The sequence below is a fragment of the Lepidochelys kempii genome, chromosome 4, assembly GCF_965140265.1.
Source record: "Lepidochelys kempii isolate rLepKem1 chromosome 4, rLepKem1.hap2, whole genome shotgun sequence".
Taxonomy (NCBI): Eukaryota; Metazoa; Chordata; order Testudines; family Cheloniidae; genus Lepidochelys; species Lepidochelys kempii.
Genome location: NC_133259.1, coordinates 55,768,983 through 55,791,705, shown reverse-complemented (window position 1 = coordinate 55,791,705; position 22,723 = coordinate 55,768,983). Strand labels below are relative to the sequence as shown.

The window sequence follows — 22,723 nt, the reverse complement described above, 5'->3', positions numbered from 1 at the left end:
AAAAGTTTTAAAAAACCTGGCCTATGAGGAAAGATTAAAAACCTGGGCATGCTTCTTTTTTCTTAAGACTACTGAGAGGGGACCTGATAACAGTCTTCCAATATGTTAAAGTTTGTTATAAAGAGGAAGGTGATCAATTGTTCTCCATGTCCACTGAAGGTAGGACAAGAAGTAATGGGTTTAATCTACAGAAGGGGTCGGCAACCTTTCAAAAGTGGTGTGCCGTGTCTTCATTTATTCACTTTAATTTAAGGTTTCGCGTGCCAGTAATACATTTTAATGTTTTTTAGAAGGTCTGTCTCTATAAGTCTTTATATTTTATAACTAAACAATTGTCATATGTAAAGTAAACAAGGTTTTCAAAATGTTTAAGAAGCGTCATTTAAAATTAAATTAAAATGCTGATCTTATGCCGCCAGCCCGCTGCCAGCCTGGGGTTCTCTTCACCTAGGCCAGCAGCAGGCTGAGTGGGGCCTGTGGTGTAAAATCAGCATTTTAATTTAATTTAATCCCGGCAGCAGGCTGAGCGGGGCCTACAGCCGGGATCCTGGCTGGCAAGGGGCTGGCAGCCAGAACCCCAGACTGGCAGCGGGCTGAGCGGGGCCAGCAGCCGGGACCCCAGGCCAGCAGTGGGCTGAGCTCAGCCCACTGCCACTCAGCCCACTGCCAGTCTGGGGTTCAGTCCACCAGCTCCTGCCAGCCAGGGTTCCGGCTGCTGGCCCCGCTCAGCCTGCTGCCGGTCTGAGATCCCAGCCCTGCCCACATAGAGTGGATACCTACCTTCTCCCTGGTTCTAGCCCATTCTCTTCCCCTCTCTCTCTCTGCACTGAGCATAGGGCTGGGGGTGAAGGAGCAGGCTGGGGGTTGGGGTTTAGGGTCTGGCCAGGAGCTAGAATGAGAGAGGGGGCTCAGGGTTGGGGTTTGGGTGTGGAGTGCTTACCTGGGCAGCTCCCATTTGGTGCAAGGGGTGCAGGTGGGAAGGTGGGGCGGGGGTGCAGGAGCTCCTGTTTGGTGCTCAGGGTGGGGGTGGGAATGTGGAGGGTGCAAGAGTCAGGACATGGGATGTGAGGGGGCTGGGTATGTGTGGGGGGGTACTGGAGTCAGGGCTGGGGTTGTGGGGGGGTTCAGGGATCAGGGCAGAGGGCTGGGTGTGTGTGAGGGGGGTGCAGGGATCAGGGCAGGGGGCTGGGGTGTGTGTTGAGGGAGGTGTAAGGGTCAGGGCAGAGGGCTGGGGGTGTGGGCTGGGGTCATGGGGGTGCTCCATGGGGTGATTCCACCCCCCTTCCCCAAGGCCCTGTCCCCACCTCTTCTCCGCCTCCTCCCCGGAGCAGTGAGCACGCAGTTCCGCTTCTCCCCTCCCTCGCAGGGGCCATCAGCTAATCGGCAGCAGGGAAGGAGAGGAGGAGGGCTAGGAACCCAGCACACTGGGGGAAGAGGCGGGGGAGAGGGGAGCTTTCCTGCCCTGCCGCAGCAGCCGGCAGGACCAAGCTTCTTCACCCTGCCCCGGTGGGGGGGGGGGGGGTGAAGAAGAGCGGGCCGGGGCTGGCAGGATTTTTAATGGCACGCTGCTGCCTGGCGGGGTCTCAGCGTGGGTTCGGCAGCGGGCTGAGCGGGGCAGATGGCTGGGACTCGGCAGGGAGCAGCGTGCCATTAAAAATCGGCTCATGTGCTGTCTTTGGCATGCGTGCCATAGGTTGCCGACCCCTGATCTACAGCAAGGGAGATTTAGGGTGCATATATTAGGAAAAAATTTCTAACTAGAACAGGCTTCCAAGTGAGGTCATAGAGTCACCATCATTGAAAGCTTTTTAAAAGAAGTTGGACAAACACCTTTTGAGGATGGTCTAGGTTTACTTGGTCCTGCCACAGCACAGGGGGTTGGACTTGATGACTTCTTGAGGTCCATTCCAGCCCTGTGTGTGTGTGTGTAGATTTCCACATGACCAAGATGTGCACCCCATTCAAATCCCAGCTGCCTAGATTGGCAAATTGAGTGCCTGCATGGTGGAACTGCCCCCTCCTTGTATGCATGTGCATGTGCTGGACAAGTGGCCAACACAGTGCCATCATGTTGATCCCCAGCACAGCTATAGGGGTAGGGGAGTGAGGGAGAGAGATCTTGCGGGTTTGCACGGTTCCTATGAGAACTGGGCAGCAGGAGGATTGTGGTAGTGCAGAGCCCGGGAGACATGGACCCTGATCCAACCTCCTTCCACCTACCCTACCCAGGGGACAACCAGTATTTTGCATTATATTTGTTGTTTGTCTATGAATATTGACAGGTAAATTAATATGTTTATTTGGATAATGGTGTGTTAATGAAAACAAAGGAAAAATCAGTTTAATTGCAGCCTTACTAATGTCTTCATTCAGCAAAATAGTTAAGCATGTGAGTAGTCTTTCTTCAACACGCAAAATTAAGCATAAGCATAAGCCTTTGGACGTTCGAGCCTAAGTTAGCAATTTTCCTTTCATGATTTTTTTCTGAAAACTAGGTTTATTTCAGCCATATCCAGATATAAGATTGCTTAGATTTTGCAAGGGAAAACATTTAATTACTGGTCTAACCGAATGAAGTCATTGGTAAAACTCCGACCCTTCTTTGGTAATTTCATTTTCATTTGATCAGTCTACCATTTTTCCCCCCAAAGAATTCATTACCTAAGCAAACTAATTTTTGGTCTCATTTGACCTATAGAAGTAGCAGTTTTTGCCAAATGATATGTGGTTTTAAGAACGAAACTAGAAAAAGAGCTAAGAATAATCAATGTTCTAATCAATTGAACTGAATGTCTAATGACAGGTTTCAGAGTAGCAGCCGTGTTAGTCTGTGTTCGCAAAAAGAAAAGGAGTACTTGTGGCACCTTAGAGACTAACAAATTTATTTGAGCATAAGCTTTCATGAGCTACAGCTCACTTCATCGGATGCATTCAGTGGAAATCCAATGAAGTGAGCTGTAGCTCACGAAAGCTTATGCTCAAATAAATGTTAGTCTCTGAATGTCTAATGTTAACTCACATCCATATACCTTTTCCCAGATTTCTTCATCCGCATGTTCTAAATATCACAATCCTTTCCATAGTATCATTTTTGTTGGCATGAGCACAGGGATTGTAATATATGGCAGATTGACAAGGAGAGGAAGATAATGTCCTTGTTCATATAATTTATAGTTGAGGGAGAAACTTAACTAGGAGAGTTCTTAAGGCAAATACAGTTTCAAAGTGAATGTACTTTATTTCCTGGTTTAGAAATATACTGTTTATTTTCATTCTTAAATTGTTTGTTTTTTTCAATAAATGTAAAATCTGACAGATATTATTTAATCTGGTGGAAAGATTTAGAAATCCAGTTCTGTGGAGTGAAATGCTGAATATTTGGTCTGGAATTTTTTAAAGTGCTTGTTTCAGTAATCTTGTTTGTCATGGTTAAGTCAAGTCATTGAGGAAAAACTTGACAACTTGATTATAAGAGTGCTTTAGGAGGAAAAGGTGTAACCATCTGTGCATCCCTGTTGAGTAAGTAATAGCTTTCATGAACAGAATGACTGACTTCAAGATTTGCAGTATGAATTACAGTAAATTTTTAGAAGTGATCACTTTTATACATTTTCCATATTACACATACAAGTGTACCTACTGTATGAAGTAATTTAACATCATTTTTAAAACAACAAAGGTGAAGGTGTGACATGCAGGAACATAACAAACTTATTTTTAAAAAAAAAAGTAGTGTTATTCATTTATAATCCAATCCTGACCCAAACTGTCACTGAAATTGGTGGGAGGCTTATGGGTGCATAAGGAATCCACAGTTAAATATATAGTAGATATATGCTTTAGAATGTATTTAGTAGGTAAACATTGTGTAAGTATGTAGCGTCAAGCGTGAACCAACCATTGTCCTGCTGTGTCTGCTTTCTCTTTTTTTACCTGGTGAATCCAGTGAGAACAGAATTTCAAATTCATTACTAGAATTGGTTGGGAAATGCTTTTTTCCCTCACAGAAAATTTAAAGTTTTCCTCAAAAATTTAAAGCAAAAATATTTTGGCTGTAAATCAAAATATTTTAATTCTGAAATGCCACCATAGTGCCTCATAGGAATTGTAATTGCAGTGTTTCATGCCCCCATACTGCTATATAGGCCACGCTCCCTGATCAGGTTGTTTGCCATGATGCACCACAGTCGTCCCTGAAGGAAGATAGTGCACGCTGGCATTCACATTCCATAGTGCATCATGGAGGTAAAGTCTGGCTGGGCAGCACAGCCACACAGGAGAATGGGACAGCAGCATTTGAGAATAAAAGTATTTTCAGTGTCAATGAAAATATTTTTGTTTTCAGTTTTCATGCAGTTTTTTGACAAACAATTGAAATATTCTGGTGAAAGCAGAGAACTTTTTGCAAAAAGTTTGTTTAGTTAGAACTCCAAATTTTCATCAAGAAACAGTTTTAACAGAATTTTTCGACTAGCCCTATTCATTATTGAAGCAGATTATGTATCCAACTATAATGCTTGAAAATATTAAGTTATAAATGCAGCTTTGGTTGTGTAGTGTACTCAGGATTTATTAAAATGACCATCCTTGTATGTGTTCTCTGCTGTTATAGGGGGATATATTATATGGATGACTACAACTTGAGAAAAATGTAATGTTTCTTATTCATTTGTGTATAAATAGCATAATGAGCAGGATTAGTAAATTTAACAGATTAGCAGAGACGAGACTGGAGGAGCAATATCATTTCCAGTGTTGTGATTAATATCTGAGTGCTGTGATTTAAAAGGCAGTGTAGTTTAGATGTTAAAGCAAAGCACTAGGAACCAGTAGAGTCCTGGTCTCTAATCTAATCTGAGCCACTGACATTAATTATGTGACCTTGGATAAATCACTTGACCTCCTTGTGGCTCATTCAGTGAAGCTGTAAATTCAGACAAAGTTGAACTACACTGAGAAAATGTATTTATAAGATATTACCATGAATTAAAAATCCCTGAGTACTCTTTTATTTCACAGTGAAGAACAAATAAATACACATTTTTGAGCTTGAGAACATTAGAAGATAAATTTTCACTGTTAATATCAAATTATCCTGCTACTGTAGAATACCATTTTAGCAGATATGTGCAGTTTTGAAATACTGTAGTATAATTATTTGAAACTCAATATAAAACTCTTTGTGGATACTTTTTAATTTATCCTTGTTACATTAAAGGTGAGCGCATAAGAATGTCAATTGATTGCGCTTGCCAAGGGAAGCGATGAGATATTAGGGGGCAAGATTGTGCCTGGACATAGGTATACAATAGTGGCAGATGGAGTCAGAAGCCTTCCTTATTCTTGAGCAACTGCTTCTTTGAGCACAAGAAATGAATTGAACTAGCACTGCCAGTTGCACAAGTTTCCCTAAAGGGGATGAGGAATCTCCAGACCAGCAAGCAGAACTGACTCCAAGTATTCTTGAAACACAATAAGAAAAGGAGTACTTGTGGCACCTTAGAGACTAACCAATTTATTTGAGCATGAGCTCATGCTCAAATAAATTGGTTAGTCTCTACGGTGCCACAAGTACTCCTTTTCTTTTTGCGAATACAGACTAACACGGCTGTTACTCTGAAACTTGAAACACAATGACACTTGCAGCTCCCCTGGGGGAATGCCGCAAGATTGCCATCTTCTGAGGGTTGTGCATAAAACCCCAATTCAACCCCAAACCACCATGTGCCACGTTCTTGAAGTCTGAAAGATACTAGCCCATATGTGAAGTTTCAGAACCCTTTGCCTACGCCTCCAACATTTTCTCCCCTATTCTGGCATGCAAAATACTACAGAAAAATTCTCTGTGCTTTTTTGAAATAACATACTTTAAAAGTATATATGCTATTAGGCTGTTTAATGAAATGTAATATGAACAGAAATATTAACTAACGGTAAACTTATGGAGTAATGTGGTAAGTCAGGGTAGAAATAACTGCTTAGTGCATCACCAAAACATTACTGAACACTCGTATTGCTAAATTAAAGATGATTTGTTATTGTTGTTTTATTTATTTTATTATTATTTATTTTAGTCATCTACTATCAGTAAACACAACTGCCCTTTTGGAAGTTTCTCACTTGAGCATTGATAGGTTTATGGGTATTTTTAACTGAGCAACAAAAATATTTCATATACTAGTTAAGGCAACTGTGGTTGTATGCAGTGCCAGAAAGAGTTTTGGGTCTCTAATTGTTAGATATTTCGAGCAGTACACCTTATTATAAATTATTAATTGAACTCTACATTATGGCCAGTGTTTTTTGAAATATTAATCATTTCATTTTGTTTTTCCCTAGCTCCTCACTTAGAAGTGTATCAACTGGATCCTCAAGACCTTCCAAAGTATGTTTGGTGTGTGGAGATGAGGCATCTGGATGTCATTATGGGGTGGTTACCTGTGGCAGCTGCAAAGTTTTCTTCAAAAGAGCAGTGGAAGGTAAATGTTCATGTGGGTGCTTCTTTTATTCACTTTCTGATGTTATATTTTCATGATTAATTCTGCAATGTTAGTCTTAAAAAATATTTGTTGAATTAACTCAGCAGTTATGAAAAATACTGCTTTAAAAAACTTCCAGGCATTTTCCAGATAATGTACACCTTAAACACTTCGCTTTATATCCACCAAACCAGCTTCCCACTCCTCCATCCCGCAGTTATTTTTTTGGTTAGACATACAGAAAATAATTTTATTTGGCCACAAATATACCCAAATCTTTCATGAGCTGTAAGAGAATTTTAGATAAAACCTGGGAAGCGTCTCACTGTGCTTCAGAATTCCGTTACTACTATAACATGTAGCTTCTATGCTACAGTAAGACTTACGCAGGCCAGCTATATAACCATAGACTCATTTAATATATTCCCCCTCCCCTGCAAAAAAAGAGAGGTGGCTTGAAGGCCAGTGAATCTTGGTGAAAAAGCCTGGATTGGAGGCTCTCAAATTACTTAGAGGTAAATGATGATGGTCTGCACTTGCATTAAGATTTTCTCTCCAAGACTACATTTTAATTGGTGTTTTTAAATATGGCATTTCCATTACCAAGTGGGTGTTGGGCTGTTGCCTTTCCTTTTATTATGCTAGCTAACATACAAATGCTCTTGCCAGGGCACCTCTGACAGAATTCATGGGGATAACCTTGAGTGCTGCAGGAGCTTGGTGTTGTCTTGTATTAATTGGTTTGAGCTCTGAATAAAATAAAAAAGGTTATTTACAAACTCTCTGTAAATGTAAAATATTTTCAAGTGGCAGATGTTATGGTTTTCACTAACATAAGTGATTAAGGACCACGGTTTGTGTAGGGCTTTTTGTTGACTATTTAGCAAATAAGAAGCTTGTGAATAAATAGACTGCTCCTCCAGTGACTATGACAAGTGGCGTATCTTGGGAGGAAATGTATTCTCTACAGTGCCCAGCTGGTTCTGGGGAAAGAGTAGAGTCTGACCGAAGAGGTGTACTATTAATCATATGATTACGTTTTTTTGTGTGGGCCTTAGATCAGTTTGTTGATAACAGAATAGCAAAATGGATTTGTACCTGTGTTAAGTAGACCTACAGGGCTGAGAAAGTTTTTCACTGAAGTCAAGTCTTCATGTAATACCCATCTTTTGTAGTCAAAAGGTATCCTCCTCACTGAAGCAAACTTGCTGGATTATGAAGGCATGGAATTAATTCATCACTTTACAAAGCATTCAGAACTAGCTTTGAAATTTTCTCTAATCGTTCTGTAGTACCAGGTCTGATACTCTAGTTTCTTAGCCTCTGGCCTCAGTTTTTAGCTGCTCGTTTTCCTACTGTCTAAATTGGAGGATTCAAATTTATGGTACCGGATAATTTTTTTTTAACATAAAACCTTAGTAGATGGGCACTCCAGAGGCTAGTTTGGTCTGGGTTTCTAGTACTAATATTTAGGTGGCAAGGTTTTCCCCATAGCTCTAATGTATGAAGCACCACCACACTTTTAGTTTCCTCCCACATATTCCCTTTCCAGCAAGTGTCTACCAGCTTTTAATTTAGTGTAAAAAATTTCACTAAAATCAATGTTTCAAGCTATTGTATAGCTTTAAGTTTCTAACATCTTGGTGTGCTTATTTGATGGCTTTCCTTATCCCTTCATACAATTCTAAGGAAAGGTGTGGAGGAGTCATTTTAGGAGGTACCAGGGGACTGAGATTTGGTTTTCAAGTCACAGAAACCAAACTTCTGGTGGGAAAAAATACCCCTTAATCAGCAATAAATGTAATATTAAAATGCAAGTATAAGTAATTACTGAATCATTAGCATTCAGAGTTAACTAGGTAGACTAGGTACAGAAGGACCTAGACAAATTGGAGGATTGGGCCAAAAGAAATCTGATGAGGTTCAGTAAGGATAAGTGCAGGGTCCTGCACTTAGGACGGAAGAACCCAATGCACAGCTACAGACTAGGGACCGAATGGCTAGGCAGCAGTTCTGCAGAAAAGGACCTAGGGGTGACAGTGGACGAGAAGCTGGATATGAGTCAGCAGTGTGCCCTTGTTGCCAAGAAGGCCAATGGCATTTTGGGTTGTATAAGTAGGGGCATAGCGAGCAGATCGAGGGACGTGATCGTTCCCCTCTATACGACATTGGTGAGGCCTCATCTGGAGTACTGTGTCCAGTTTTGGGCCCCACACTTCAAGAAGGATGTGGATAAATTGGAGAGAGTCCAGCGAAGGGCAACAAAAATGATTAGGGGACTGGAACACATGACTTATGAGGAGAGGCTGAGGGAGCTGGGATTGTTTAGCCTGCAGAAGAGAAGAATGAGGGGGGATTTGATAGCTGCTTTCAACTACCTGAAAGGGGGTTCCAAAGAGGATGGCTCTAGACTGTTCTCAATGGTAGCAGATGACAGAACGAGGAGTAATGGTCTCAAGTTGCAGTGGGGGAGGTTTAGATTGGATATTAGGAAAAACTTTTTCACTAGGAGGGTGTTGAAACACTGGAATGCGTTACCTAGGGAGGTGGTAGAATCTCCTTCCTTAGAGGTTTTTAAGGTCAAGCTTGACAAAGCCCTGGCTGGGATGATTTAACTGGGAATTGGTCCTGCTTCGAGCAGGGGGTTGGACTAGATGACCTTCTGGGGTCCCTTCCAACCCTGATATTCTATGATTCTATGATTCTATGACTGAAATCTTTTTGTCCTATAGGAGTGTCAGAAAGGAAGCTTGGAAAAGTGTACCAAAAATGTATATTAATTTAGTATCACTTGAAGAGCGACTCCATTTTTTAAAAAACTCATTTAAAATGCACTTCATGTGGCAAATTTTAGATAGATGTACAACAAAAATAAGTGCCTATTTACATACATTAGTTGAGAGTTTTTTAATTTTATTGAAATATTTTTATTCACTTCTCTGGCTTATTATATCTGTGTGAAGATGTATGCAAGAATTTGCAGTAAAACTCTATATAATATATGTAGAATATAGAAAGTCAGAAGTTTGATATTAAATATATTAATTATGGAAGTGCCACTCATGGTTTCTTAGTTAAAGTTGAGTTTTGCACTTAAAGCAGGGATTCAGGCACTTCATTATGTATGAAGAACACAGCAATCCTCTCAAAATTATATTACTTAGTCTTTGAGTGAATTTTCTGAGAATTTACAAATAAATTGACTAATTACTTTGAGTTAAAATTAATATTCAAAAACGATCCTTTAAGATATTTAGAATTCAGTGTTTCCTTCTTTCTCTTAAATGACCTAAACAGAATAAAGGCAGATGTTTTTAACTCTGCTTATTGTTAGCACTCTCAGAAATCTTGTACATAGGCTATATTTGAAGCTTTTTTTAGGATTAATGGACATTTTTTCCCATTACTTTTATACTGAATGTTTCTTCTTCAGTAGGGGATGACAAATTTCACAAAGGAGAATTCCACATAGAACTGCGCTCTTTCAAAATGGAGGGCATCTCCAATTGTTATCAGTAGGACTTACACCACACGCTGATCTTCGCAAATATATCTGCTGGCTTCACTCTCGCTGTGACAGTGGGAGAAGGTGGCCATTTTCCAAGAGGTCAACTCTTCATGAGTTCCAATGAAGGGAAAGATTCTTATATGCCAGCCTCTGCTTAAGGATAACCCTTTCATTTATGAAATTTATGAAAATTAATGGAAAAAATTATTATAAATCCTAAATACTTCTTTGAAAGCTACCTAGTGCACCAGATATATTTAACAAAGATGATAGAAAGGGGAAACTGGGGGTTCAGATGAGATGACAGGAGCAAGATGGGTGGGGAGAATTAGGGTATACAGGGGAATGAAGGAACTGAGGTGCAAGAGGCTTGGGGGAATTAGAAAGACAGGAGGGAGAGGGAAACTGGGCTGTATGCTCTAAAAGTTCCCTAGTGTGCTTTGATTTACTTAGGTTTCAAAGTAGGTAAGTCAAAGTGCACTAGAGAACTTTTAGTGGATGGCAGCAGGGTCCACATGGATATTTAGTCTGTGGCAGGCTAGTATAGGGTAGATTTACACCCCACCTTGCCACAAACAGTTTGTGTAGACAAGCCCTGAATGTGAGGTCTCAGGATTTTCATTTCCATGCCCCATTTTCTTTTTAGTTTGTCTAAATTCCACAGAACTGTCCCAAAGTGGAACTATATCAATTGTTCTCCATGTCCACTGACGGTGTAACAAGAAGTAATGGGTTTGATCTGCAGCAAGGGAGATGTAGGTTATATATTAAGATTTTTCTAACTATAAGGATACTTGGGCTCTGAAAAATCTTCCAAGGGAGGTTATGCAGTTTCCATCATTGGAGGTTTTTAAGAACAGATTGGACAAACACCTGTCTGGGATGTTCTGGGTTTACTTGGGCCTTAGCACAGGGGCTGGAATGGATGACTTCTCAAGGTCCCTTCCAGCCCTACATTTCTATGATTCTCTGATAAGCTAAGGAAACACTCTTGACCCGAGGAAATTGCCTCCAGCATAATTATATGCTTTCCTTTGCTTAAACTGGCCACTGGATACTGTACAGTAAGTATTTGATGTGTACCTCAGTGAACAGCTTATAGAGATATATCATCTCTGGTATAGGTTTGCATATCAATCCTCCAAGTCTTCCCCTCAATAGGCTTCCACTGAGGAAAAAAAATTATCTTTGGTGGCAACTTCTGAAGGTTCTGAACTCCTGAAAGAATTTTGACCATCCAAAACCTGGGGCTTGGGGATGATCAACTCCAGTTTATGGATGGTTCTTTATTGCCATATTGTGCGTTAGAATGGGGGATAACAGACTGGACCAAAAGATCAAGCTTCCTATCCACAAGCTACTCAAGGGAATTACAAATCTGCCTGTGCAATCCACCCAGGGTAATCTTTTTGCCATAAAATGATGCAGAATCATCTTAACATGCCAGCCTGCCAATTTGCTGGAGGACAGATGCAGTTCTTCTGGCAGGCAAAGGTATTTTGCAGCCATTTAGCATCAGGCCAGATGCATGATATTCTTTTGGCAGAATTACGTTATAGTTTCCCTCTCCAGAAAGTCTACCACCTTTCCTCTTTTGAGGCTGTGTGTAGTATATATTTCAGATTTAAGCAGTTGTCCAATTGCTTTGCCATATGCTATTTAAAACATATTTCTCAGAGTTCCATGCTTCTGAATAGAAATGAAAGAGAAATTAAGGTGCGTCTGTCATAGTTCCCAGGCTCCCAGTCAGGTCTCAGTTTTTGCCATCACCTCTCTTGGGGAGGGACCTGCGTTCCGCTTCCTCCAGATCAGATATTTAGGCTTGCACTCCCTCTGCGCTTCATTGTGTTTATCCCAGCAGGTCTGACCTTAGCCCTGAATTCACAGTTTTGCTCTCTCTCACAAAGGCCTATGAGAATGTGCACTAGTGACCAACCAGCTTTCATAGAGCACAGTACATTTATTTTAGGACAAAAGCATTACAGAGAAAACATATCATAAGACAAACTGTCTTCCATGTTGGGGAATCTGGTAGGCCTCAAAGTTCTTCAAACCCAGCTAGCAGGGTTTGCCCTCTAGGTTACAATCTCATGTCAGTTTTGGATCATAATGAGAAATGCCACCAGACTGTTCAGGTGGACATTGTATACAGTTGTGGACCTTTGTTTTCCCCTTGCTTCCTGAAACAGGTAAAACCAGTCAATGCTCCCACTCCCCGGGGAGTGAAATTTCAAAGTCTGTGTGTCTGCTACAGCTGTGTGAATACCAAACCAAAAAACACTCGTAAACAAATTTTCATTTCGATCAGAGATAAAATATTTTTGGTGTTCTTGACAAAGGAAAAACCGAAAAAAATTCATTCATGTAGAACTAAATGATTTGAATGTCAACTCGAAACTACATTTCAAAGTGAAATGTCAGCATTTTCTAAATAAAATGTCAATTTGATTTATTGCATTTGAAAAATTTAGTTTTGAAACAAAATGTCGTAACTGTTTTGACATTTCCCAAATCTATTTTTTTTTCAACCAAAACTATTCGCTGATTTTTTTTCAGCTTAATTTCTATTCACTGGGAAAAAATCGCTCAACTCTAGTATCTTTATAACTGGCTTTGGAAACTTTGCATTAATTTCCCCTCCCCTCCTGCCAATTGCAGATTTCACAAGAAACCCACCTAACAAGCCAGAAATACAAAGATACATATTACACGTATTGATATAAAAGTCCCATGAATATTCTACAGGCTGTACCATTGGGGACACCTCAGTGTAGTAGTCTTTTGAAATTTCCATGCTTCCTGGTGATGCTTCTATCACAATGCCTTTCTTTTATTAAAATTAGGAATTCTAGGCTAAAAAAAGGTGAGAAGCATACCAAACAAGCAGAATGAAATGCTAGAAAATTCTTAAAGACTTTGCTTCGTTAACAAAGTTCTCTCTTTAGTTTTGCTATGAGAATAGAAGTTTATTAGAAACATTATTTTGATGAACAAGAGAGGGAAAGTGTGTTGTCGCTTAAAAAGCAATATTTTTGTCCATGCTGAATAAACTGAATTTAAGAGATTTCTTTGTACTACCATTGTGTGATGTTTGCTAGCAAGGATTACTTTTGTCTGCACCCCCATCTCTAGAATAAATTATATACACAATCCTTTCCTGTGCTTCTCTGCATTCTCCTATTCATTCTGCAGTGTTGGAACCAGTATTTTTCCATCACAGGCTGCAGTTTTCATTTTAACAGCTTTCACAAGGTCAGTGACCTTTCTGAATTCAACATTGTTCTATACAAATGTCCATACGTTATCTCAGAATCTGTATGTATTCAGAGGATCCCTGAAATTGAGTCTGCTTCTGACCTATTGTGCCAATCTGAATTTACAGCCTGAATTTAAGTGCAAACTGAGGGGTAGTCTGCTGAGTGCTTGTGAGCTTGTATAAGCTGACCTGTTCCCAGTGTAGTATTTCCATACAGTTGATGTGCCATGGTTTACAACTGCAAAATAAAAATTTTACTGATCATCCCTGGTTTTGAAAGTGCCACCGGATTTCAATTTTTCATAGAAATAGGAAGGATACCTCCACCCTTCCTCCCAGGCAGGCAAGAGTGCTGAGTGGGGTAATGGCTACTGTTATTTCCTGCCCCTAACTGGCTGCAGTAGCTGAAACCTTAGGAGACTGATGGAAAAGGAGCCAGAAATGGCAACAGCTGCACCACAAAAAGAAAAAGGGGAAAAAGCAATGTTTAGCATAAGTAGAGAGAAGATTAATTAAAGGCAAGGCATTTTACAGTAGGTCGTTTACAAGTTATTGGAGGAAAAAAAGTGTTCTGTTGCTGCTGTGGACGTGTGTGAACTGCATAGCAAACTGCACAGTGAGACTGAAAACTTGGCAATAAATGTTAGGTGTACAATACTAATGGAGCAGGCTCATTCTGGTGCTATGTTCCAGAAAAACTCTAGCTGATGCAGTCTCTTGGTTTCAAAACTAGCAAGGAGCGAGTGACGATTTTAGCAGCTTCAGTGCCATACGGAACCACAAACTGAAGCTGTTAATGACTAGAACAGTGGAAAAACACTGATGCTTTCACAACAAGCAAATCTAAAAACCAGCTAGTGTGTTAAAGAAATTTAAAAAAAAATATCTCAGACTGAATTTCATTTTCAAGACTTCTCAGTGATTTCAGTACAGGTCAGGTGTTAGTAAACTAGTGCTAAGTGTGCCATCATTTTCTGTCGCTTTAAATTCTCTCCACTTTAAGACTCCAAATTATAACTCCCATTCTTCTGGCTGATCTGTTCATGAGTTACTGTTGAATGATTCAAATCATTCCCTTCCCCATGGCTGAGCATTGCCCTAGAGAGCAACAAACAGGTGCCAAGATAGGTATTTAAATTTGGGCCTCCTGCATAGCTCTGAAAAACACTACAACTATCCCACAAGATCAGCCCTAATTTGATTTTTTTTTTTTTTTTTTAGTTTTGTGAGTGCTGCTAGTTAGTTTGTATCAGTGTTAAAATTACATTCATAAAAGTGTAGCCTTTCTCTGTTTGCCCAATTTCTAATTAGCAATGACCCCTTGGACCCTGATAGTGAGGATCTATAGATCTTAGGTATTTATATGGCTCCCATAACCATATTACCTGAGATATAACAATCTTTAATATATTTATCCTCACGGCACCTCTGTGAGGTAGGGTACTACTACTATTCCCATTTTACAGATGGGGAACTGATGCATAGAGAAACTAAGGCCTAGATCCTCAAAAGTAGTTAGGCACCTAAAGACCCACTGACATTCTCAAAACTGCCACTCAACTGCCAGCTAACTTGGTAGAGTTTCTGCCTGTCAGCATTCACAAAGCCAACTGAGCGCTGGTGCTCCCTGACAGCTAACAAGATGCTTGGAGCCCTAGCTGAAGCCAAAGCCCCAAAGTAGGATCTTACCATGGGAGGATGATCTTATAGGCCTGCTCTGAACATGCGTAAGACCTGATACCTGTCAGATCCTACAGCAGGAAAGCCAGATGCAGGCCACCACTAGGGTGAAGTGGCAACACAGTACCTGTAGAAAGGACATCTGGGGACACAAGGAAATGTAGGGTGATGTGGATTTAAGTCCAAACTCCGAATCAGGAAAAGCAGGGATTTGAACCTCTCTCACGTCCCTGATGAGTGCCCTAACTACCAGGTTATAGGGACATGCATGTGTGCGCACTCTCTCTCTCTCTCACTCACCATCTTAATGTGGAGTGGGAAGATCTCACAGGATGGGAAAACCAGGTCTAGTGAGCACATTTTTACCTGTTAGTGCCTGGGCTACCTAAGCAGCTGACCTGGCTTAGGCACCTACCTCCAGGACGCTGACGATCCTGAGCAGGGAGAGGTGCCTATCTCTTGCCTATCTCAGGTGCCTAAGCCCTTTCCTGTACATTTCATTCATGGCTAGATTAGGCAGCTTCCTGCTCAGCTTGCTGGCTTCTGAGGATCCCTTGCCTAGGCACCTGACTCTCCCCATGCGTTGTAGGGATGAGGATTTCATTAGGCAGCAGACTGCCTAAGAGTTGGTCAGGCACTACAATGCTGAGCAAATCTGGACCTAAGTGACTTTCCCAAGGTCACACAGTAAGCCTGAAGTAGAGCAGGGCATTGAGCCTAGACCGCCTAAATCCTAAGCTAGCATCTTTCCTTTAATAACAGGCAAGTCAAAGCTGTATTTTCTGCTAAACATATGCAAGATCAAAAGTCTCCGCCATTAGTTCAATGTGTACACATGAATACCTTCAACGTATTCACCTGAAAAAAACCCCAATTTTTTCTAACTGCATTACAGTTTGTCAGAAGCAGTAATGTCCATTTTTGGGAACAATGAAAGAAAATAATTTACAATGGGCGCTTACTTTATGCATATAGCATCACTGAGATAAATTAACAGTGAAGAAAGAAGAACTCAAACTTGTAAAGTTAACATAGCTGCTAATACTGAAATGAAAGTAACCAGTGATACAGAAAGAATGGATGGATCAACCAATCTAAATTTGGGATGTGAAACAGTAATGGTGACATTTTCCCAGATCCTGCCTCTGGATCATCTTGCTGTAGAGTGCTTGGAGCCTGTCTGGAGAAAATGGAGCCTAGTGATGGGACAAAAGATTCTCTGCGGGGGGAAAAAAATCTGAGAATGGTCAAGTTTAGAGAGAAAGATGAAGGAAAGGTTAATGTTCAGGTTGTATTTGAAAATCCAAATTCCAAGCCAAAATTAAAGGCAAAATTTTATTATATGCACTGTTTTGATTATATACATTCAGAACAGGGTGGGAACTTCACACGTTTACAGACTAATACATGTAACTTGGAAGAGGAAGAAGTGTAGAATTGTATTTCTTATGAAGATCTGTGTGACTCAGCAGTCCAAAAATATTTGGCAAAAAACCCTGGAAGGGCATCAGACAATTTAAGATTATTTTCTGGATCAAACATATGGATGTATGGTGAAACAATTAATTCTTCTCCAAGTGGCTTCTGCATATTCCCGCTTGTAGGACACACTTTTTCCTTAGTCGTCTTTGTGGGTACCTCTGAGCTTTGGAACCTTCCAGAAAAGCAGTCCTTCCTGGGATTGCATAAATACCCTTTCACCCTCCCCTGAGAGCACTGAACATTAGGTGCTCAAGTTACAAGCTGAAGTTACCGATCACTTCAGTTTCTTCCTTTCCATGGAGTAGCTGCAGAGTGTCTCTTCTCAAATCTGTAGAGATTTATCAAGCTGTTAGAGCATTGCAATTTTAGACAGCTTTGATAGCTTTTAGGTAAATTAGATAATCTTATTTTCTTCCCTGCTATGGTTTAAACTCACAGACTGAGTTCATCTTTTATTCCGAGCTCATCCTCTCTGATCTAGACCCCAAAGATTTGGGGTGAAATCCTGGCTCTGTTGAACTCAATGGCAAAACATATATCGACTTCACTCGGGACTCAACTTCACCCCTGTAGAAAAAGGATTCCTCTTCTCACAGGTATCTTACTACTCTTTTTATATCTTTGATTTTTGCTTATATATATGAAAGCCTTCCTTCATATTGTTGCTATTGCCCTTGTTATTGCTGCTTATTATTATTAATCATGTTTATTACAGTAGTGCCTAGGGAACAACCAAGATCAGAGCCTCATTGCGCTAGGCACTGCACAAATACAGAGTAGTAGACAATCCCTGCCTGAAGAGCTTATAATCTAAATAGACAAAGCAGACCAGGGTGAAAGGGATGTAATATCCTAGCAGAGCATCCAATGTAATGTCAACAAATGTGATGTTAGTTCCATGATTTTCAGGGAGCAGCTTTAGTTAGGAGGGGATTAGCTAATTGGAAAGACAAGGGAAGGGCGGGGGTGAGCAGGACAGAGCAGGGCAGAAAGGTCTGAGGGACAAGTGTGGAGTGAGGCTGAGATGAAGAGGCTGAGACAGGAGCTGGGAAGGGGCTGAAGCACATAACCAATCAACACAGAACAGTAATAATATTTTTTACAGTTTTTACTGGGTATTTTTTTGTCTGCCAGTCCACGCTTAACCTGCTTGTGCAGCTGCTCCTATTAACTTCAATCCCTGCAGTTTAAATTCTTCCTCCAAGCTCACATGGTGGAGGATGGGGATCACTGCATGGGTCCTAGTGCCCTGAGAGTGGATTGACCTCTCTTCCACGCTTTTGCGTCCAGGGGGTGCTGGGGGGGGGCACTAGCTGGACTCCACGTTACCCCTCTGCTCCAGTGCAGTAGTATTTGTTATGCTGCTTCTGCAGCTGGCTCACTGCAGTGTCCTTTCAGCCTATTATTACTTTTCATTTGTTGTCCAGCAGCGTGCAACATAACAATGTTCTAGGCACATTCCTAAACAGAAGGCAGGGTCCCTGCCCTGATCAGAAGAGGTAAAATATGCTCATGTTGCTCTTGAAGAGGCTCAGTGTCTGTTTTTCATAAGCATCATGACAGACGTGAGTCTTCAGATGTAATCTAATGCGGAAAGAATGGAGGCATTTCATATAACCTCAGGAAAGCTTCGCTTTCATTTTTCTTTTGAGCCATCCCATCATCTTCTTACTCTTCAGATGTGAGAGTCCCAAACATATGCTATCTTTAAAAAAGAGAAAATTATGTACTTGTAATACTGCTTTTTTGAAGATATCATCTTACAAAATTCTCATTTGCTTGCCTGCCCAATCTCCCCTCTGAGTTTCGAGGTTACAACTTTATTTTATTTTTTACCTTTTTCCATTCAGGTTTGTTTTTTCTTCTCTCTGACCCATTTTTGATTTTAGAAAAGTTTAAGATGATAAACCTTTCAGGGAGTTTCACATTCTGCTCAGTCAAAGGAACTGACTGAAACGTTCCAAGAGCAGCATTTATGCTTAGTGCTGGGTAACTTGTATCAGCCAGTAGGGGACCTAATCAATTTCTGCCCATCTACTGCTGCCCTCGAGGTTAAAAGAAAAACCTTAGGATCCAGGCGAGTTCTGCCAATTTCAGGCTAAATAGCTAAGACCCAGAGAATCCTGCAAGATATCTCCAGAGAAGCAGAATTATAGATAAGAAATTTTGCTCTTACAATTGGATTCATAGCTGAAAGAAACTCCTAAATAAGTAAAATTTCAAAATAAATGTATATACACACACAACCAGACACAAACTCTTTTTGTAGTACTTAATTCAATTTTTAATGAAAGAGTGGGAAAGTGGTTTCGGGCAAAAATGAAATTCATGTGTATAGATCAGTCTATTATGGATAGAGGGAAAGGGAAAGTATGCTGGCATCTTGTCTGTAATTTTTGTGGGTGAAATTGTGGTGGGAAAAGGCAAATTTTTGTTGATTTCAAAGGGGCTAGGATTTCACCTTTTTTATTTTTGTAATACTGCTTCATGTTTTTCCTGCCTTTGTTAGTTTGGTAATCTAGTCCTAACCTAAACTTTTTATTTCTCTTTATAAATTGTTTGCAATGGGAAGAGGTCAACCCTAAGGCCCTAAAATTCACCATCTTTAAAGAAAGAGAAAACTATGTGCCATCCTTACAAGTTAACATTTATTATTTGTTTAAATATCAAACAACCTACAACATTGCTAGGGTTCAAAGCGTTTGTGTTTGGATTGCTGAGTCTGTCTCCAGTAAGTCGTTCCCCTCTCAAGAAATGGATCCTGGATCAGTCACCCACCACCACCTACTTAATAGTACAAAGCGTAGACGTTATGCAATGCCTTTATATTTTTTAACGTCCAAGTCTCTTTAAATAAGTTTTGAAAGGGCGGATTTTCCAGGAATTCTGAATTTTGATTTGACACCCAGTCAGTTTTTTGATACAGTAGAAGTGGACAGATAAATGATCTGGAGGATGGTGTGGTTTGCACTCTCAGCAAATTTGCGGATAATACTAAACTGGGAGGAGTGGTAGATATGCTGGAGGGCAGGGATAGGATACAGAGGAACCTAGACAAATTGGAGGATTGGGCCAAAAGAAATCTGATGAGGTTCAGTAAGGATAAGTGCAGGGTCCTGCACTTAGGATGGAAGAATCCAATGCACCGCTACAGACTAGGGACCGAATGGCTAGGCAGCAGTTCTGCGGAAAAGGACCTAGGGGTGATAGTGGACGAGAAGCTGGATATGAGTCAGCAGTGTGCCCTGGTTGCCAAGAAGGCCAATGGCATTTTGGGATGTATAAGTAGGGGCATAGCGAGCAGATCGAGGGACGTGATCGTTCCCCTCTATTCGACATTGGTGAGGCCTCATCTGGAGTACTGTGTCCAGTTTTGGGCCCCACACTACAAGAAGGATGTGGATAAATTGGAGAGAGTCCAGCGAAGGGCAACAAAAATGATTAGGGGTCTGGAACACATGAGTTATGAGGAGTGGCTGAGGGAACTGGGATTGTTTAGTCTGCAGAAGAGAAGAATGAGGGGGGATTTGATAGCTGCTTTCAACTACCTGAGAGGTGGTTCCAGAGAGGATGGTTCTAGACTATTTTCAGTGGTAGAAGAGGACAGGACAAGGAGTAATATTCTCAAGTTGCAGTGGGGGAGGTTTAGGTTGGATATTAGGAAAAACTTTTTCACTAGGAGGGTGGTGAAACACCGAAATGCGTTACCTAGGGAGGTGGTGGAATCTCCTTCCTTAGAAGTTTTTAAGGTCAGGCTTGACAAAGACCTGTCTGGGATGATTTAGTTGGGGATTGGTCCTGCTTCGAGCAGGGGGTTGGACTAGATGACCTCCTGAGGTCCCTTCCAACCCTGATATTCTATGATTCTATGATAATGGGAACTAAGGCTAAGACTTAAGTTTTAAAGAAAACAATAGCAAACAAAAATGTCTCCAAACAGACAACCCATGTGTCCTGTGCTTTAATATTAAAACTAACACAATAAACTGTTCTACATGCTGATATCACCACCTGGTATTAAGATTGCCTGACACTGACACTTCTAATTACAAGACCCTGTTGCCAGTTACTTATAACTTTCCAAAATGTAACTGTTGGGGTTGAAATTTTCTGTGTGACTGCCTCAGGTTGAAGATTTTTGGAAAACTTCAGACGAAATGGTTCAGCCGTTTCTGAGAACGAGGCTAAGAAGAAGTACATTGTTTTACTCATGTTAAAAAATCCCGGCGACCTTTTCTGTGAGAAGCTCTTAGGTCCCCAGGCTTTGGAACAGGGACTTGAAAAATCTGGCAGGGAGAGGGGTGGCTTTTGTGAAATGAAGGTGTCTCTTGTGAAAATCTGTCCAAATTTGGCCAATTTAGAAGCCTCGGGGGGGAGGGGAACACAGTTTAGCAAGTCTCTATCAAGCGTGTGTAAAGCTTTGCAGCAATGATTCCATCCACACAGGGCATGCTCTAGCCCAGGGCTGATCAGGTCTTTTCCTGAAACTGTGTTAAAAGAACGTTATTAAAGTTGCAAAGTCAAGCTCTCCAGAATTAGGAAATGCCAGAATAAAGGTTGCCCAAGCAACTTTAATTCAGCCACCATGTGCTTATGCATTATGATCGTATTTAATTACATGATCACATGCAATGTTTTCCACATAATCCGTGCCTCCCACAGTGCACATGTAATGAGCAACTATTCAATAGTTTTATTTTATTCTCATTGTTCATTGTGTGGCCCCTTTCCTTCTTTACTGCACAATAGGCAAACCCTGCTCTGAAGATAGAATTATTCATTTCCTTGTGAGCTTTTCTGTGGCATTAACATAGGGTATGAGTGCCTCACAAATTAACTTATTATTAATTAATTTATTGTCACAACATCCTGTGAGATGAGGGTGGTGGTGATGTTATCCCCATTTTACAGATTGGGAGCTGAGGCACAGAGAGATTAAGGTCTAAAGCATCCCCTAATTTTGGGACCCAATTTGAGATGAAGACCTGATTTTTTCAGAATACGTACCATTATATAGCACTATATATGTTCAGCGCACAGCTCCCATTGACTTCCGTTGCAGTTGAGTGCTCAGCACTTCTGCAAATCAGGCTGCAAGGTATCAAGCTGGGTGACCAGAAAATGCAGAATGTACAATTAGTGACCACCTGTGAAAAGTTGGTTTGAAGTAATTTACTTACATCACACAGGAATTCAGTAGCCAAAGTCAGGATAGAATCAAGATGTCCATGCAGCATTCAAATGCCTTAACCATGAAACCCTCCTTCTCTTCCTATAGTCCTAACCCTGCGTCTGAGTAGAAGTTTCCTTGATAATCACGCACAAAAGAGGAGGAAAGAATATTAGTATGTTCACTCATTCACTACGTATTTCAATTTGTGCAACAAGTGAAAGCAGGAGGTCTTACAGATAACAGTCACCTTCACTACACAGCCCTATTCATCCCCAGAATGTAGGCAAAGACAACCTCAATTTGGGCATTCCCTAACTTTTGAGTGCCCAATTTTGCAACCTTAACAGTGTTCTTTTAATGTTTTGTGTGTGTAATTATTATTTATTATGGTATCAGGGCACATATTTTACTCTAACAACATCCTACCTAATTAACTATTTAGATTTAAATTGTAGCATTTTACCCCGGCTTCCATTGGCAGTGGTGCGTACCTACACAGAACCAAATGAATTTGGGAAGGCACAATCACAGATTCCTGGCATCTGTGGGAATGTGTCCTCCTCTCTCCCCTTTTGTGCCCACAATAGTTCCCAACATGTTTGGGGATTTACCTGTTTTGAATCTCTGGTAACTTTTACTATGTAAATTTCATCTGCAGATTGTTGCAGCATCTGATGTTGATGTGGTTAACTTGTCATTTTGCTGTAGTCCTGTGGTGCTGCTTGTTTCCTGAATACACTGCAGGTGTTGCACATGTGATTTGAGATTCATTTCTGATGCTGTACTGTGAACCACTTCCTTTATCAGGCTTTGTGGTGTAACACTCCATCTGATATAAAACAACTTGCTGTGTCTTGGCCCTCAATGTACAAAGCTTCACTTTAATTACTCACCTTATAATAGCATATTTTATAATTATCAAAAGCTGTGCTGAAGTAAAGTTATGCAAAGGTGCACCATGTTTTTCATGGGATAATTTTTTGTCTGGTTCAGAGAGAATTATAGTTCTCTAAATATTAAAATATTTTCACTTGTTTTAATGCTTTACTGATTTCAGAGATATTTCCTATGCATAAAATGAAGAATCAGTGTTAAAATCGTCAACTGTTTCAAATCAACATAAATATTTTAAGTACATTTAAAAC

General features: G+C 40.7%; 1 protein-coding gene and 1 pseudogene across 12 annotated transcripts in view; one reads left to right on the top strand and one right to left on the bottom strand.

Annotated features, from left to right (window-relative positions):
• Positions 1–22,723, top strand: part of NR3C2 (nuclear receptor subfamily 3 group C member 2) — a 280,863-nt gene that overhangs the window by 157,860 nt on the left and 100,280 nt on the right. For 9 of the 12 annotated variants that reach the window (XM_073341312.1, XM_073341313.1, XM_073341310.1 and 6 more), the window contains one exon: positions 6,340–6,491. In XM_073341312.1, the coding sequence (XP_073197413.1) occupies positions 6,340–6,491 (152 nt within the window). The remainder of the gene's footprint in view (positions 1–6,339; positions 6,492–22,723) is intronic. The other 3 variants (XM_073341308.1, XM_073341307.1, XM_073341317.1) reach the window with 1 other exon arrangement.
• On the bottom strand, positions 13,169–13,472 carry LOC140910446 (transcription initiation factor IIA subunit 2 pseudogene; annotated as a pseudogene).